The 16,536-nt window shown below is 42.4% G+C and overlaps 1 protein-coding gene across 1 annotated transcript in view; it reads right to left on the bottom strand.

Annotated features, from left to right (window-relative positions):
- LRP4 (LDL receptor related protein 4) overlaps positions 1–16,536 on the bottom strand; it is a 100,769-nt gene that overhangs the window by 54,127 nt on the left and 30,106 nt on the right. The window contains 1 exon segment of the mRNA XM_033148267.1: positions 4,897–5,061. Coding sequence (XP_033004158.1) covers positions 4,897–5,061 — 165 coding nt within the window.

Below are 16,536 nucleotides of genomic sequence, written 5' to 3'. Positions count from 1 at the left end.
AAAGCCTCTCCTCTCAAAACACTTCATTATCAAGGCTGACCTTTAGGCTGGCACGACTAAACCCTTTTGAACACACTAAATTCAGCCTAAATCTTCTTCTCACTCCCAACCAAAAATCTTTTAGAGCAGCTTCATTTGCATCATATTTGCATCAAAGGGTTAATCTTTGCAGAGAGGTAAAAACATGTATACTATCATATCTAGTGGATGGCATTCAACTTTTTTCTCTCTCAGAGTAGACTCATTGAAACAAATGACCATGACTAAGTTTTACTTAGAATTCCAATAGGAATTCTAAGTAAAACTTAGCTGAATATCATTGTGTGACATGCTTTATTTTGGTTCACCTACATGGATCATGGACACTGCTGTTGCACTGTGAACAGCTTTAAGCATATTTATAATTTGTTGTTGTTGTTGTTGTTGTTAAGTATTAAAAACACAATAAACCCTGTGCTCACTGCTTTTGTGTTCCATTGCGGAAGAAAGGAATGATATAAATGTAATAACTAAACAAAAATAATGCATGTGGTATCTCTCACCCACATAATTGGCTTTTATTTGTGACCCAACAACTGTAAGGCAACAGTTGACTGTGACTTGAGAAAGGGATCAGCCAGGCCTCCAGAAGATGGCAAAAAATCAGCTCTTTGTGCTTCTCCTCTACTTTGCTTTGGGTCAAGCATCCAAGCAACTGAGATGCCTGGCCTAAGCTGAATGCCCAGGTGCTCATGAAGGGAAGGTAGCTCTGCGCTTTTGCCTAGCTCCGTGGTTGTCATGGAACGCTCTGTGCTTTATGCCAGGTTGGAGGAGGAGGACCCTGGGGAGGGCCTCAGCAGGAGCTGGGGGGGGGGTTATGGGGCACCCTCCCCAAGTGATCAGAGAGAGACAGGCCAGGGGGCAAGTGGGAGCAACAGAGCCAATCAGGATGGAGGTGAGCCCCTTTCACCTCTTTCCCCGTTGCCTCTGTCAAGGAGGGAAGAGTTGAGTGCAGGTGGGAAAGACTGACACTGACAGTTGAGTGCAGGTGGGAAAGACTGACTCAGTCCTTTAGTGCCATGTGCCCAGCAGGTGGGTGGGCAAGCTGCAGATGAGAGGTGTGCAACTCCCACACATGTACTCCCTTAGGCGCAAGGCGCACCTGCTAGTGGGAGGGATACTTAAGGCATGAGGAGGCCGAGCACCCTTGTTGTTGTAGACACCAACTTCCCTGGGTAGACGTTTGGCAGAGGAGTTGTGTGAGGACCAAGAGCAGGGACCTGTTGGAAGAAGGTGATGGAGCAATGTCTGGGGGAGAGGTAGAGCTGTGTCGGAGGGAAGAGCAGCAGACATCAAGAGGACAGAAAGAGAATGGCTGCAAGCCACCAGGTCGGGCCAGGGGCTCTTGAACTCTGGGTAGTGGAATACTATTTGAGGGACACTCTCCCTGAGCACACCCCAACCCCACAGACCACGGCACAACAGCAACACTGGCGACAAGCCAACTCCCCAAGATATGAGGTGCTCCTTGAAAGCCACGTACCCAAGGACTGACTCTGAAGCAATGATGTCAGATAACAAGGAGAACAATAATTCAGGGGATGAAGTATGTCAGGGAAAGAACAAAATCAGAGCAGCCGTTAGCAAGAAAGACATGGGTGAGTGCATCCATCAGCTCATTCTGCAATTGACAAGGGACAAAAAGAAAAAAGAAAGAAAAGCAATGCTTTGGTTGTCATATGCTGTTCACTGCTCACTTCAACATGATTCTGCACTTCACATACGCTGCTGCTAATTCCCACCCACCCCCTGTTTTTAAGAAGGCTGTTGTTGTTGTTTCTGTAAGGGCACATTCTAATTCATTGCTTTCTGCCACACTTGATTTTAAAGACTCTTGCTGGCTCCCCGTCCCAGAAAATGATGATGGCACTCTGCAGCTGCAGAGAGGCAAGGCAAGCTTCTAGTGCATTCATTTCTCGAAGTATGCAGCAATCAATGGCACTTCTAATTTCACTTAGTTTTAAACTATGTAACTCACGTCCCACAGGAGGCAGTGGGGGCCACCAATTTTGATAGCTTTAAAACAGTATTAGAGAAATGCATAGAGGAGAGAGCTATTGATGGCTACGCTCTGCCACCACACTTGGAGGCAGCAATGATTTTGAATACCAGTTGCTGGAAACCACAAGAGGTTTGCACTCAAATCCTGCTTGCTGGTTTCTCAGAGGTATCTGGTTGGCTGCTGTAAGAACAGGATGCTGAACTAGATGGGCCACTGGCCTCATCCATCAAGCTCATCTTATGTTCTTGATAAAGCAGAAGTGCAAGCCACAGAAAATTTATTGGGAGGTCTAAGCATCTCTACCTCCTCTTTCTCTATGGCTTTTTCAGCCACATAGGCACATTTCAACAGGTACAAAAGAGCAGAAACCCAAAAAATATTTTTCCCCAGACCAAACTAAGGCTTGGTGCCAACGTGCCTCCTCGTGTCTTCAGATAAGCCCATCCCAATTAAATATTTAGAGGGCAAAGGGATTTTATTTTTATTTTTTGGCCCAGGGAAAATGAGTACATCAAAAAAGACCAATTCAGTTGGAGGAAAAGAAAGAAGACAACCAAGGAAACTAAACAAAACGCTGGTTTGATAAAGATGAAAATCCTTCAAATTTCAAGTTTGCAGATGAAAAAGGAAGTGACACTGCTTACCGGCAAGACCATTTATATGAGAAACCAAGAACTGCAAAGGAGGTGGAAGGCTATGAGATTCAGAGAAATGCTTTGTATGTATTTTTTAAACCATCACCGTAGCCAAGTAACATGCAAGGCTCATTAAAAAACAACCACAGCTAGGAGACTCTCACACTACACTATTTGAACAGATGTACTAGACACACAGCATGTGACACACTGGGCAGTTACCAAAGGTGAAAATTGAGTTGCACTACCAAATATACAGCAATAATTTAAGGTTTGCACCTGATGCATAGCACCATGATGATCCCCTGCCGAAATCATAACTATATCTGTTCAATCAACTCTTCACACATTCCCTTTGCACATGAGTGCATTCAGTTATTTCAGAAACAATATAAAATAATTTGCAGCACAGCTTAAGACCACGCCATTAGAGTAAACTTTATTTAAAACCACAAGTTTAAAAAGACACTATGAAGACACCAGAGCCTCTTGGGGGGGCACATTCCATAACCACGATTCCTTATGCTCCTCCTTGATCAGTCATGTCTTCTTCTGGGGAAGTTTGATTGCTCCTGTGGAATTCCTTGACAATAGAAGTTCAGCAAGAGCCATCCCTCCTCATTTCTAGAAGTCCTCTTAAAATTGTATTATTCAGACAGGTGTTTCAAAACAGAGATTCTTTGCCAACCAGTTCTTACTGTGTGTTTGATGATGTTTTCACTGAAATGCGTACTGCTGTTTTTGGTCTGTATAACCCCTTGCAATATTTTATATGTAAAGGCCATTTATAACTATTTCAATGAATAAATACATCTTTCAGTAACCTTGTCCCAAGGTGTTTAGAAATGTAAAGAAATCCAGCATTGAAAATGGGGTCCAGAAATGTATGTGTGCATGTACAATGACTGCACACATGTAGACAGAAAGACAGACATATATATACATGTGTGTGCGTGCACACATGTTAGTATGGATTTTTTTAAAAAGCAAAATAGCTACATTCTACTTTTTAGGAATCGCTGCTCCTTATTTCATAATTTGAGGGCTGAGAATTATAAATCGAGGCTCTCTTTTTTCAGGTGAAGTGCATTTTTACTTTGAGATTCCATTACCATGTACTTTTGGATATTGAAAATACTAACAATTATCATCCTTATTTTGGCTCTGCAGTCATTGTAATGGCAGTTCTTATGCAAATAGGACAGTTTGTCTGCAGAAGTGCAAATCTTGGGAGTTGTGGGTGCACTGTAATTATGATTCAAGTCTGGATCTCTCTGAGGGAGGTTCTGTCCTTTTTCTGCATTGCTAAAACTCAACTTTCAAGTCAACTGATGTACATGGAGAATCATTACTAGACATTTAAAATAGAAGAGCCGTTTGCTATTATGGATTTAGACAGGCATCTTTTTCGGTAGCTTGTCTCATTGTTCAACTCCTATTTCAGCAAGGATGCTTGCTCCTCTGAAGAAATGAGGTTATTCTTTTTAGAGAGGGGTACACATAGTTTTACCTTTACCTTTACACACAGTTTTGCAAAACAAAAACAAAAAACGGGAAGCTTTTTTTGTACATTTCTCATGGTTGTTGCACATTTTAATGAGGATGTTCTCAGTGTACATTCTCCCACATTCAAGGGTAAGCTGTATTTTACCTGCTTCTTGTTTCAGACCTTTGGGGCTGAAAGGTACATCTATGTTAATCGCTTACATGGGTGGTGAAATTGTTTTGCCTATTTATAAATCAGTTTTTATACCGCTTTCCTTGTTTTGGGGGAATCCTGTGATTTTGTCTGTTGTTTCTAATGCTCTTGAGGACCTTCTCCTTTGTTTTAGGACCACAAGGAAAAACTGAAGGTTGGAGACACCCCCACCCCCACGGGCTGCAAACTCTGTTTTCTTTTCTTTTTGTTGACAGCATGGACCACAAAAGCTAATTAAGCAAGCAGCTAGCTCTCCTCACAGCCACAACCTTCCAAGAACGCCAACAAAGGAAATGTCTGGAAAAGGGACATGTTGCAACACGTCCCAAGTTAGCAACATGCCACTGACTCTGCTGGACTGGAAGAAACTCTCAGGACAGATACTTGTCGCAGGCCTTAGCCACGGTGGCGGCAAAAAGCGACCTGTGACTTTTCACAGCACCCAGGCACACACCAATCTTCTTCCACCTCAATCCCTCCCCTCTCCCTCCCTCCCTCTTAAGAATGGACTGTTCTCTTACTGCAGCCGTCTTCATCACTGTGGTCCCCGCAGTCATTGTCACCGTCGCACTGCCACTGAGCAGGGATGCAAGTGCATTCGCCAAAAGCACTAACAGCACAGGTGAAGTGGTTTCGTCCACAAGCGCACTCTGCGCCGCTGCTGCTGCTGCTGCTGCTGCCTGCACCTGCAGGGAGAAAATAACCGACATGCTTTAGAGGTAAGAAAAAGCAAGGGACACTTAACATCACGTTAATGCGCATGAATGCAGTGCAAAATGGCATTGGGAATATTCTCTATGAACCACACACACTCCCAGCATACCACTGTGTGTTAAGATTCCCGAGATGCAACTGACTGGAAGCAACGACTGAAAAGCAATCATTCAGGGGGGAAATCTAAGGGTTGGTTCCATGGCCAAATATCTGGAGCAGCTTACAGCAATATTCTATTTACAACACCTCCATCTCCCCATCACCACCACATACATGCATGGATTCCCAGAGTCCTTGGCAGATATATGAGGACTTAAATAAAGTAGGGAACCCTGCAGGTTTTTATAGGCTTTCTAACTGTTTACTCTCATCCCTTGATTCCAGAAAGGGGATAAGCTGAAGGATATTCCACAAAACCACAGTGCATACATGCTATCATTTCTGCTTCATAAAAAAAGGCAGCCGCTCCTCAGCCAGCATTGCCATGTGTTAATTTCCGTTTTTTCCTGCACATTCTCACAGTTGAAATGCTCACAGACTTATAGTGATATTATAATGAGACTGTACCTGAAATAGGAGATATGTTCAAGGTACGTGGTCATGTCAAGAATAGAAACAAGGAAGTAGCTACAAACAGACTGAGTGAAGTCAAACTCTTTGCAAGTAAGTTCTGCCTCTAAAAATAGGGCACGTGTGATAGCTCACTCATGTGTTTTAGAAACCCAGAACAGGATCCATGCCTCTGAATATGACCCTCTCAGCATCTCATGTTCCATCCCTGGTCAACTAAGGAGATTCGGAAATGAACAGGAAGTCAGGGCACCTGCCTGTTAGCAAAGCAGTGCTTAAGGAGATAAAATATACGCTTCTCGTAATCAAGTCAAAATGTTTCTGGTGCTGATTGGGCTGATGCAGACTTTAAATCTGGTAACAGCTATGGTATCTCTTCTAAGTGCAAAGTACTTATATACTTGAGTATAAGCCTAGTTTTTCAGCGCATTTTTTATGCTGAAAAAGCTGCCCTCGGCTTATACTCGAGTGAGGCGGGTGGTGGGGGCGGCGAGAAAAAAGCCCTTTCTCTCTGCTCATGCCGCCACCGCCCGCTCACCCCAGTCAACCATTCCTTAAGAAGCGTACAAGAACGGTGGTTCTTTACTCTCCCCAGGCAGCTTGTTCCATTCCTGAACTGCTCACATAAATGCAAACTTTAGACCCCAGAAGGCAGAAAGCCTATCAGTTAAGGAAGTATTAAAACCCCACAGGTGCTCACTTTCCCTGGCTCCTGCTTAAACAGGACAGGATCCCAGCCTTCTCTGTATAACAGAGCTGTGGGTTAAACCACAGAGCCCTAGGGCTTGCCGATCAGAAGAATGGCGGTTCGAATCCCCGCGACGGGGTGAGCTCCACAGCGGCAAAGGAGGAAGAGGAAGGAGCAGTCCAAAGGGCTGATTTCGGGCTGCTCGTTCCTCCTCCTCCTCCTCCTCCTCCACAGCGGCAAAGGTGAACCGGCTTATACTCGAGTCAATAAGCTTTCCCAGGTTGTTGTAGGAAAATTAGGTGCCTCAGCTTATATTTGGGTTGGCTTATACTCGAGTATATACGGTATTTCTCTAGAATCTTTCATGTTGTCAGAGGGAAAAGCAATTTACCCAACAGTTGTCCAAAAATTGTATCACCTTCCTTAGAGGCAAGGAAGAAGATATTTCACCCCTTACTCCGAAGAAGTGGGGTCTGCTTCCCAAAACCTTTCATTAATTCTCTATTGATGCTATCAATCAGCCACCATTACAGCAAGATAATATTGCTGGCTCTTCATTAGCATGCCATTGCTCTACATTTGGAGAACTGCTTCATTTAGGAAGCTTAACAACTGAGGAAGACTGTACTGTCACACACAAGCTAGTTAGCAGGACAATCTTCTTTTGAGCTGAAGGGATATTCTTTCAATAAATGAACTTCAGAAGCAAAAGGCTACTATTCGCTTGTCACTTGAAGCAGTGATTTTTATCCTCAAGTAGCCGTTTCCCACTGAAGAAAAGTACAGTTAATCCAGTCTTAATAGAGGGATTTGCTGACCCATTGTTTTAACAGAGAACTTTTCTGTCAGAAACTGGGAAGGCCACACTGCACTCATATGTTCTGATGACAGAAGAAACATCACTCACTGATATAGTCCACAAAGATCTGTAAACGCAGCATAAGAAGCAGAACTAATTTGAACCAGGGGTCCAACACCTGACCAGAATCCCACCTACCGTACTTATAAGTATGGCTACGTAATGTGGCGTTGTAGGTCACCAATTTTACAGGCGTCAAGGTCCACTGGCTCAGTATCATGCTCCATGGGCACCTTTGGAAGATGGCACAGTCCAAGCTTAATTACACTATCTCTGTCATAAGATATTCATTGATTGGTTGGTTGCATTTCTATCCCACATTTCCTCCAAGTTGCTCACGGTGGCAAAATGGCATACATGGCTCTCCGTATTATTCACACAACAGCTGAGGCAGGTCAGGCTGAGAGCTGATGACAGGCCCAAGTGAGCTTCATGGCTGAATGAGGATTTAAACCCTGGTTTGCCATTCACAGGACACCCAAGGAGATGTTGAGTTTAAAGTTTATGTGTGGTGTTGTTGTTAAACATAAATGTTTACTCCACCATTTCTGAAACATAAGGTAATAATGAAGGACGATTTTAAAGCTGGTTTAGCTCCCCAGTCTGGAACTGGAAGCATTCAAACTTCCACCTCTCCTTGTACAATCAACACATTCATGCAATGCTATACAAATACATGAGGTGTAACACACACTCATGGATATATTTTCCTGCTTGCACCAAGGAACAGCTATAGCTATGCCCTCACCTTCACTAAACCTCATGGAGACACTGATGCAGAAACTTTTAACATTCAGAAGTTTCCCTTTTTATTCTTTAAAAGCTTAAGGGAACATGTCAAGCAGATTCAGCAGGTCTGATTTATACAGACAAGGAAAAGAAATTCAACAAGTCTATACAGGTCAGATAAGGTTTATGGCTTGGGTAAGCATAAATGGCAGCAATCACACATACTATAAAGATTAACAGGAACCCGAGGAAAGTACTTTTCCATGATAAAGGAATGGAGCACGGAAAGCAATAAATCTCAAGTGTAGCAAAGCTGAAGAGTGACGGGAAGGAGAGAAAAAGAGTGCTTGTAAACATTTGCCTTGAAAGCCAATGACTGGAGGTAACTTTTCCAGTACCCACTGAAAGCTGCTGCCAATTCTAAGGAAGTCAGGGCTAGCCAATAAAAATTCAATTTATTCTGGTAAAGCAGCAATGGTCTGAAAGGCATATGCAAGCACACTACCATGTGGAAGTGAAAGAATCGGCTACTCTGAAAGAAGAATAACTCTGCTCCACCCTCACTTTAAAAAGACTACCGGTAAGTGGCTGCACCTTCGATTAAAAAGCAAGACTGAGTTCCCATGCCTACCCTATGTTAATTAAGTGTGACAATAGGTTGAGCAGCTTCCCTTTAAATATCTTGTAAGTCACCACATCTTTAGAAATGAAAATGCTGCAGTATCTCTAAGGGCTCAGAGCATATTGGGGAAAGCTTTGCAAGATGATAATTTGTATCATGGCCCGCTATTCAGAAAAGTAATTATAATTGGCTCGGATATGAACACAAAAGTCAAAAGCTGGCTGAAGAACCATAAACAAAGGGTAATGAGAACCGGCAAAATACCAAACTGCAGGAGGGATGGAGCTCTTAGAAACTATAGGGATCACTGTTAGATCCATTGTTTTAAAACATCTTCATTAGTGACCTGGGAAAGAGGAACTTATCCACAGAGGTGCTTTCAGAAAACACCAAAACAGGGAAAGCAGCAAATGCCCATGAGAGAGCAAAACAAAAGCATCAGATAAGAGGCAGAAAATTCAGTGTCATATAATTCACATCCGGTAGGAAGCAATCAAACATAAATATCTGAAGAGAGAGAAATTGAAATACTAATGCTGCAATAGCAAATTTGCTGATATGCCAGTATGTCATTGTTACAAGTAATGATTTTAAAATATACAAATGCTGCAAACTTAGAGAGGTTGTTTCGGCCAGATCCTAACCTGTTTACGAAGTAAGTCGCTACGAGTTCAATGGAACTGACTCCCGCATAAATGTGCCTAGGAGTGCATCATCATTTGGTCATTAATTCCAATGTAATGTCAACAAGCATAGTTAAATTCAAGCCACATTTCTTTTCTTTTCTTTTCTTTTCTTTTCTTTTCTTTTCTTTAAGGCTACATAACAAGAAAATCTAGGGGGGGGGATCTACATATATAGGAAATCGGATATATTAAACTAATATTTAACTAATAGATAGGCGTTTACTCCAGAATATGCTGCTGACACCTGGAACTGACAAGGCCAGCAATGGAAATTCCAGTCTTCTCATCTGATCCTTCTCCATCATGTTACAGAAACTGCTGTGATCTCCTCTGTCTTCCAGAAATCCTAGGGTGCTGTCACTTCCTACTCTCCAACACCCATCCAAGAATTACCTCTTTCTTTCTATATTTGCTGCTAAAACCCTAATTCATGTTCCAGTCACATCTTATGTAGACTACTGCAACCTCCCTCCTTACCAGCCTTTGCTCTCATTATCTCTGCACTTTTCAGGCAAATCAGAATCTCTTGCCCATTGCTGCAATCCCAACTTTGTCTTTCAGCTTCTGCACCGACTCCCTGACATTTTCTGCATCAACTTTTGTATGCATTACTACTGGCACAAAATTAATTAATCTAATAATCACTACATCAGGCGTTATTGATTGATAATGCACTTACTAATACCATTCATTCAGAGTTTAATTTAGAATCTGTAGTACAGTTGGCATTTTATAAGGATGTGCATGGATTTGAAAGGAAAGCTTAAAAACATGGTTAATATACAATTCTTCTCTGTATCTCATGCCTGGAGAGAAACTTAGAAAGATGTATGTCAAATAGTAAAAGCCTGTCAAGGCTTTCTAATACACAGATTATGCATAAATCTGGATTTTCAAGATATGGAGGTAACTACAGCATGGCTCTTAAGTCAACCCAACTTGTTGGGAGAGAGAAATTTTCTCCCATTCTGGCAGCCCAGCACCCACCATTTAAAGGTAAAATTATGCAAATTATCTACAGCCATTAAGCTTCCAGTGCATTGCAAATTGATGCTCAATCTCTTCATTTTCTCAGTTCTTATATTTTGATGGTGCATGATCTCTCTCTGTTCCCTGCTCTGATACAGTATTTTGGTACTGACTTCCAAGACACTGGCTACAGTCCAACCTCTTAAGACAGATCTCATCGCTACATATCTGTCCTAACTCACAGAGGTCAGATTCTTCTGGTTGCTTAATTTGTTGTAGATAGGATACAGAACTCCGTGCAGTGAGGACACTGAACTTCCTGTTTGCCAAATGCATTTCCTACCATTAGACATGTTTTAAATATTCATGTCAAATGCTATCACATTGCAAGCTATCCAATAACTAACACTTCAAGGAGAATAAAACAGGAAAAACACACTTAATCTTTAGGTGGTATTTCATATTCAAATTACAAACACTAGTCAGGAATGATTTTCTAACACCCACCCCTCTCAGTAATGTGTTCCTCACTCCATGCATCTAAGGTTCAGAACCAACATGTTCACCAACATGTTATATGGCTTTGACATCAGGATGTTGTCAGGTATATCACATAAAGAACTGCCAATCAAACTGGAAAACACTAATAAATTTTCTTCAGCATATTTCAGTCAAGTTGAGCTGTCTCACACCACTATGTCAGCTGCAAAATATGACAGACTAGGGGGAACATAATCAGCAAACACTGTATATCATCTATCATATCATGTAAATTATATGAAAATTGAAGTGCACAGAAACATAGAATTATAGAGTTGGATGGGACCACAAGGGTCATCTAGTCCAACCCACTGTAATGCTGGAAACATGGGGCTCGAATCTACAACCCTGAGGTCAAGATTATCATGCTCTATTGTCTGAGCTATCCCAGGCCATGCAAGCTAAAAGGCAGGATGTTCTTCTGGCTATTATGTCATGATATGCATTAAAACCTCCAGAGCCAAACAAACCCCTTTGCTTCAACAAATTTGTACACCTTCTTCAAGAAAATAAATTTTCTGTCCACACATCTAGGAAGCCATTTCCCTTATTTTTCGTTTCCAGTAGTTTAGGAGTAAAAACATATTTTCTTTTGCTGAGGAACATTAATCATAATTTTTTTCATAATACAAATGTTGTTTAAATTACCATTCCCATTACAATCATTAATAAAGCATTACCACCATTATGAAGGGGAATATGTATTCTCCAGCCTATTAATCTTGTTTCAAGAGAACAGGATCACAACAGCCTGACCTGAAGAGGCCTATCAAGGTTGCCACACCAGGCACACTTGGCTGGGAGTAAGCCACACTGAACATAGCAGGACTCCCAAACAAATCTGCCTGGGATTGTGCTGTAATGCTCCATTCCCTAACATTAAATTGCAGCTCACTCTAGACCAGCCTTTCTCAACCTTGGGTCCCCATATGTTTTTGGCCTACAACTCCCATCATCCCTGACCACTGGTCCTGCTACCTAGGGATGATGGGAGTTGTAGGCCAAAAACATCTGGGGACCCAAGGTTGAGAAAGGCTGCTCTAGACCCTTCCAACATCCGAAGCCAAACTGAAGGATACAGTCCATGAACAACACCAGCAGCAAAGCTGACATGGGATCTTTTCAGATTCAGAGTCTGTAGTGTAAAGACTGGAATCAGAAGTGGAAAAATGATGCTACTGGGAACTTTAAAAGAGGGGCAACATAATAATCTCAGTAAAATTCCAGCCATAAAAACAGATCTAAAAATTTGCATTAGAATCCAGGGCAAATAAAAAGCACCGAAAAGACATCCAAGTTGGTGCCCAGCAAACCTCCTTAAGGAGAGTATTCCACAACCAGGGGGCAACAACAGAGAAGGCCGTTTCCTTGGCCACCCCCACCTTACTTCAAAAGTCAGGGGACCTGGAAGAAAGGCCTCGGAAGGTGGTCTTAGAATAGAGGTCCATGCAGGAGAAAAGAGTCTTTCAGGTAACTGGGACACAAGCCATTTAAGGGAAAGAAGCAAAGCTGTAGCCATGGAGATTATATGGGGATGGAATGTAAAGACAAGGAAAAGAGCAGAGGCAGTACTCCATTTAATCATTTAGGTAAAAAGGAAACCTGTCTTCCATTCCAATGCACTGGCCAATAGGTATACATGCACTGCGAAGACTGATGAGTACCTGGGCACAGATTACCTGAAGTTTTATACACGTTCCCCAACCGCCTGTGTGCCTTTGGCAACACAGCACAATATTTCTCGCTAGGGGCCTGGAGAAAACCAATTTTTCTGTGTTGCAGGGAAGTACCCATTTCACCAGCAGAGCTGCAATTGCCAGAGGATAAGAAAATAAGAGCTCAGACTCAGTATGACATTTTTGAGGATTCTGAGGGCTGCAAGAGAACCCTATTCATTATTGTGGCATGACATAAGCAAAACTTGAACCAGAACTTTTATACTAAAGGGTCAGCAAAGGGGTTATTTTGGAATAAGAATGTCAACACTCCAACGGTGGAGCATCTGTGCAAAGCGGCTACTCTGCTGCTACTCTCTATTCCACCAGAATCTGGGAAGGCAAGCCACAGTGACCTAGCCTTGCAGGAGGAGTTCTCCAGTGAAGGAGAGGGTGGCCATTTGTGGCAAGAATTGAGACAGAACCTTCTACTCTGCAATCCCACAGGCAGAGGAACTTCAAAAGCTGAACCACAAGATAAATGCAGCTATCTTGGGGAAAAGAATTACTCTATAAAAGTTTTTTTAAACGTCTAACCAAACATACACAGTATTATGTTTCCCTTAGAGAACAAGCAAAATAGGGAGAATTATTAACTGCCCAGACTGAGCTGACTATGGCAGAACTAGGCCAGGCTCATCAAATAAGGGGCACCACACGACCACAATGTCATCACAGATCCCCCACTGCTAACCAGAAAACTGGAAGAAATTAAGACTTGAAAGTAAAAGGAATCCTGGCCATTTTTTTGCGGGGGAGCAGGGGGAAACCACAATGATAAATACTTTTTATGGGTTCATATGGGGCTAGATGTTTCCAGCAGTGCTGCCAGAAAGAAAAGCAAGATGCACCGTGGTGGAAGTTACTGCACAGCTGCCATCCAAGCAGCGAAGATCAGGCCTGTTCAGCCCACCCACATCTCACCTGCTTTTCTACAAGGCTTGTGAATATCAGTTCTCACTGCCTCCTGGCTCCAGCCTCCCTTGCAGAAAGTCTTCCTCAGTACAGTACAAAGAACAAGCTTGCCCTGCCCCTCACCAAGATCCAGTCCTTGACTCTACAGATGAGGAGAGGGTTGGGGGACCCCTGGCCAGTGGACCTAATTAGGCCCACCAGGCCTACCCATTTGGCCTGCTAAGGCCATTTTAGCCAAGCCACGTCCACCAGTCCTAACATGATACATGACATCATGTGTGGGGCAGGTAAACAAATGGCTGGATCAAAGAGGTTTGCATGCACCAATCAAAATCTTTTCTCCCTCTCTCATAACACTCGAGGAAATCCCATGAAGCTGAATGTTGGACAGGCAAAAGGAAGTACTATAGCTAGACTTTGAAATTTGCTCCCCTGAGAAGCAGTAATGGCCACCAATTTAAAAGAGCTTTAAAAAAGGATTAGACAAATATATAGTGGATAAAACTATCAATGGCTACCAGCCACAATTATAGTTTTCTACCTCCAATGTTGGAGGCGGCATGCCTCTGAATGCCATTTGTTGAGAGTCACAAGTGGGGAGAGGACTATTGTTCTTCAGTCTTGTTTGCAGGCTTCCCACAAACATCTGGTTGGCCCCTGTGAGAACAGGATGCCTTTGGCCTGATTCAGCAGGGCTTTTCAGCCGATTGTCCACTGGGAAGTTCTCTAATCCATTATGATCCTCACTTCAACATTAATTCAACTGCTGTATCATGGTTTCATCCCTGAGCTTGTGAGAGAATGGCTTCAGTTGTTATAGAAGACTCAGCATGAGAGAAAAGCTACAGAGCAAGAAGAAAAGAAACCACCTCAGCATTTACAAACCTCAGTTAAGATACGACCAGGCTTTTATATCCTGCTTCAGAAGCACTGCAACACCGACTTTTGAGTGCTGCACATATAAGCCAAAGCCATTGTTATTCTTCACCTCTGAAGTTCAAACTCATTTGACATGCTTGTGGACCCACCTGGACTGTAGGACAAAGCAGGAAACTGAAATGAGGCATTTCCAAGCTTAATTCAGAAGATCATTTTTCTTCCTCTCCCCACCCTTCCCTATCTACTCTGCGACTAAACACATCATTAGGCAAACCCTAGTGGAAACCAATTCAGTGTCACACTTGTGTGTCAGGATTTCCACACTTAACTCAGGAAATTAAAATAAAGCCCCCTGCTCCACTTCAGCAATCAAAGTATGGCTTGTCTTTCCTGTCTTGGCCTCTGACCTGAATGAAGTGCAATTGCATCCTGTGATACTGGAAAACAAAGGCCAGTTAGGCTCTAGAGATGTTGATGCAGGTCCCAATCTCTTGTAGTAGTGTTTAGATTACTGAAAGGCTTACATTAAAAAGGGAAGGCCAGCTCCAAAGCAATTGTTGACACTGGAATTAGATTGCTCCTCCATGAAGAGGCTGCCCGTCTGACTGGCACAGTTCCAAAACTTAAATGCTACTGTTACTTAGAGTCCTGAATTAGTTTTGGATTTGGGGAGTTTGTGTTGATCCAGAGCCAAAGGAAACATGAAAACTGGAGGAAAATTTGTTAAATGTTGACAGAGCCACAGGAGGGGAACTTCAGCAAAGCTACCAAGAAACACTGGGAATTTTTTAAAATAATTTTTTTTAAAGGCAAACAAAACAAAACAAAACAAAACAAAACAAAACAGGGGAACTGAAGAAGAGGAAAGTTCCAGCCACATGATAGAAGGTTATTCTCATCAAGGGACAACTCTAGCAGGTCCATTAACTAGACGGTCAAATCTCACCTAAAGACGCATTCCAGTTCCTCCTGCAGACTTGGACACAACCAGTTATTTTTATTCAGTACCCATTACTGCACTTCCAGGAAAACAGTGAAGCAAGTGTGCTTCTAACCTCTCTAAGTGTATTTCACAGTCCAGAATCTAGCATACATGCTACTATTCTGCTGATGCAGCCACCACAGAATTTGCAACTCGATGCAACATTCACCCTTAAATAACAACAACCCACATTCACACAATAAGCACAATTCATACAGGACACAGAATTTAGCTCTTCCTGATACCAACTTTGGGTCACCTTGGTGCAAAATCTTAAAAATGGTTTAAGCTGCCACATTTCTGATATCTATGATCCTTGCACACCTGCTCTTTTGGTCCTGCTCAACAGCAGCTTCAGCAGGAAACAAATGACCAAAATGAAACATACGGTTTGACAGGAGGTCCTCTTATAGACAGTGATTTTTTTGTATTTCAGTGCTTCACAGTTTTAGCCCTGATCTTATTGCATGGTAATGTTGCAGTGGGCAAATTTGAACACCAAGGCCAAAGTGGCAATCAGCTGATGGGCAAAACGAGCAAACTATCTGGTGCATTGTGAGTGTGTGTGGGAGGGAGGGAGGGAGGGAATATGAACAGGAGTAGAAGGAGCAATTACAGTGCAGTACACACATAGAGGAAAAAGCTGGGTAGCAAGAATGTCAACTTTCCTCTTTCAACAAATAGTCCCTAAGTGAATATTTCTGTCCTCGTCTATATCTGAATTGCATCTGAAATTGTTTATTATATACACAATAGTTTCAACTGTTTTTATATATGTATTTGTTGCATATGTTTTTGTTGTACTGTGAAAGCACTTCAAGATGGTTCATAGGATGAGAGATTCATGACAGAACAACATCTGTCGGATTCTACTGAAGGTTTTTAGAAAAAAATTACCTTATACAAACACAGCAGTGCTTTTGTTTGTGCATTTCAAGCTTCATGCAATACTTACCGGTAATATTTATATACCACTTTTCCTAAGAGCACAAAGCTTGTCACTTCATTGTAATCCTTTCTGGAAGCTAGCGGAACCAATATTCGCATCATCATAGTAAAGACAAAGCTAGCAGACACTAAGAACTACCAGGTACTTCCAGCTTGAAATTCATGTTCTCAAATTTGCATGATAGGTGAGCTGAGCTCTACAGCATCAAATGGCTTTAATAATTAGGAGGGGCTTTAAGTGGGCGATACCCTCCTGTTCCAAGATTTACTCAAGGTGGAATGGCCTTCAGTTTCAGATAGATGCTATTTATTTGGGCGGCCACCCAGTTGGCAGTAATTGGCAAC

The sequence above is a fragment of the Lacerta agilis genome, chromosome 1, assembly GCF_009819535.1.
Source record: "Lacerta agilis isolate rLacAgi1 chromosome 1, rLacAgi1.pri, whole genome shotgun sequence".
In the NCBI taxonomy this organism is placed as follows: domain Eukaryota; kingdom Metazoa; phylum Chordata; class Lepidosauria; order Squamata; family Lacertidae; genus Lacerta; species Lacerta agilis.
The sequence above is the reverse complement of the archived record's forward strand: the minus strand, read 5'-3'. Positions and strand labels throughout refer to the sequence as shown.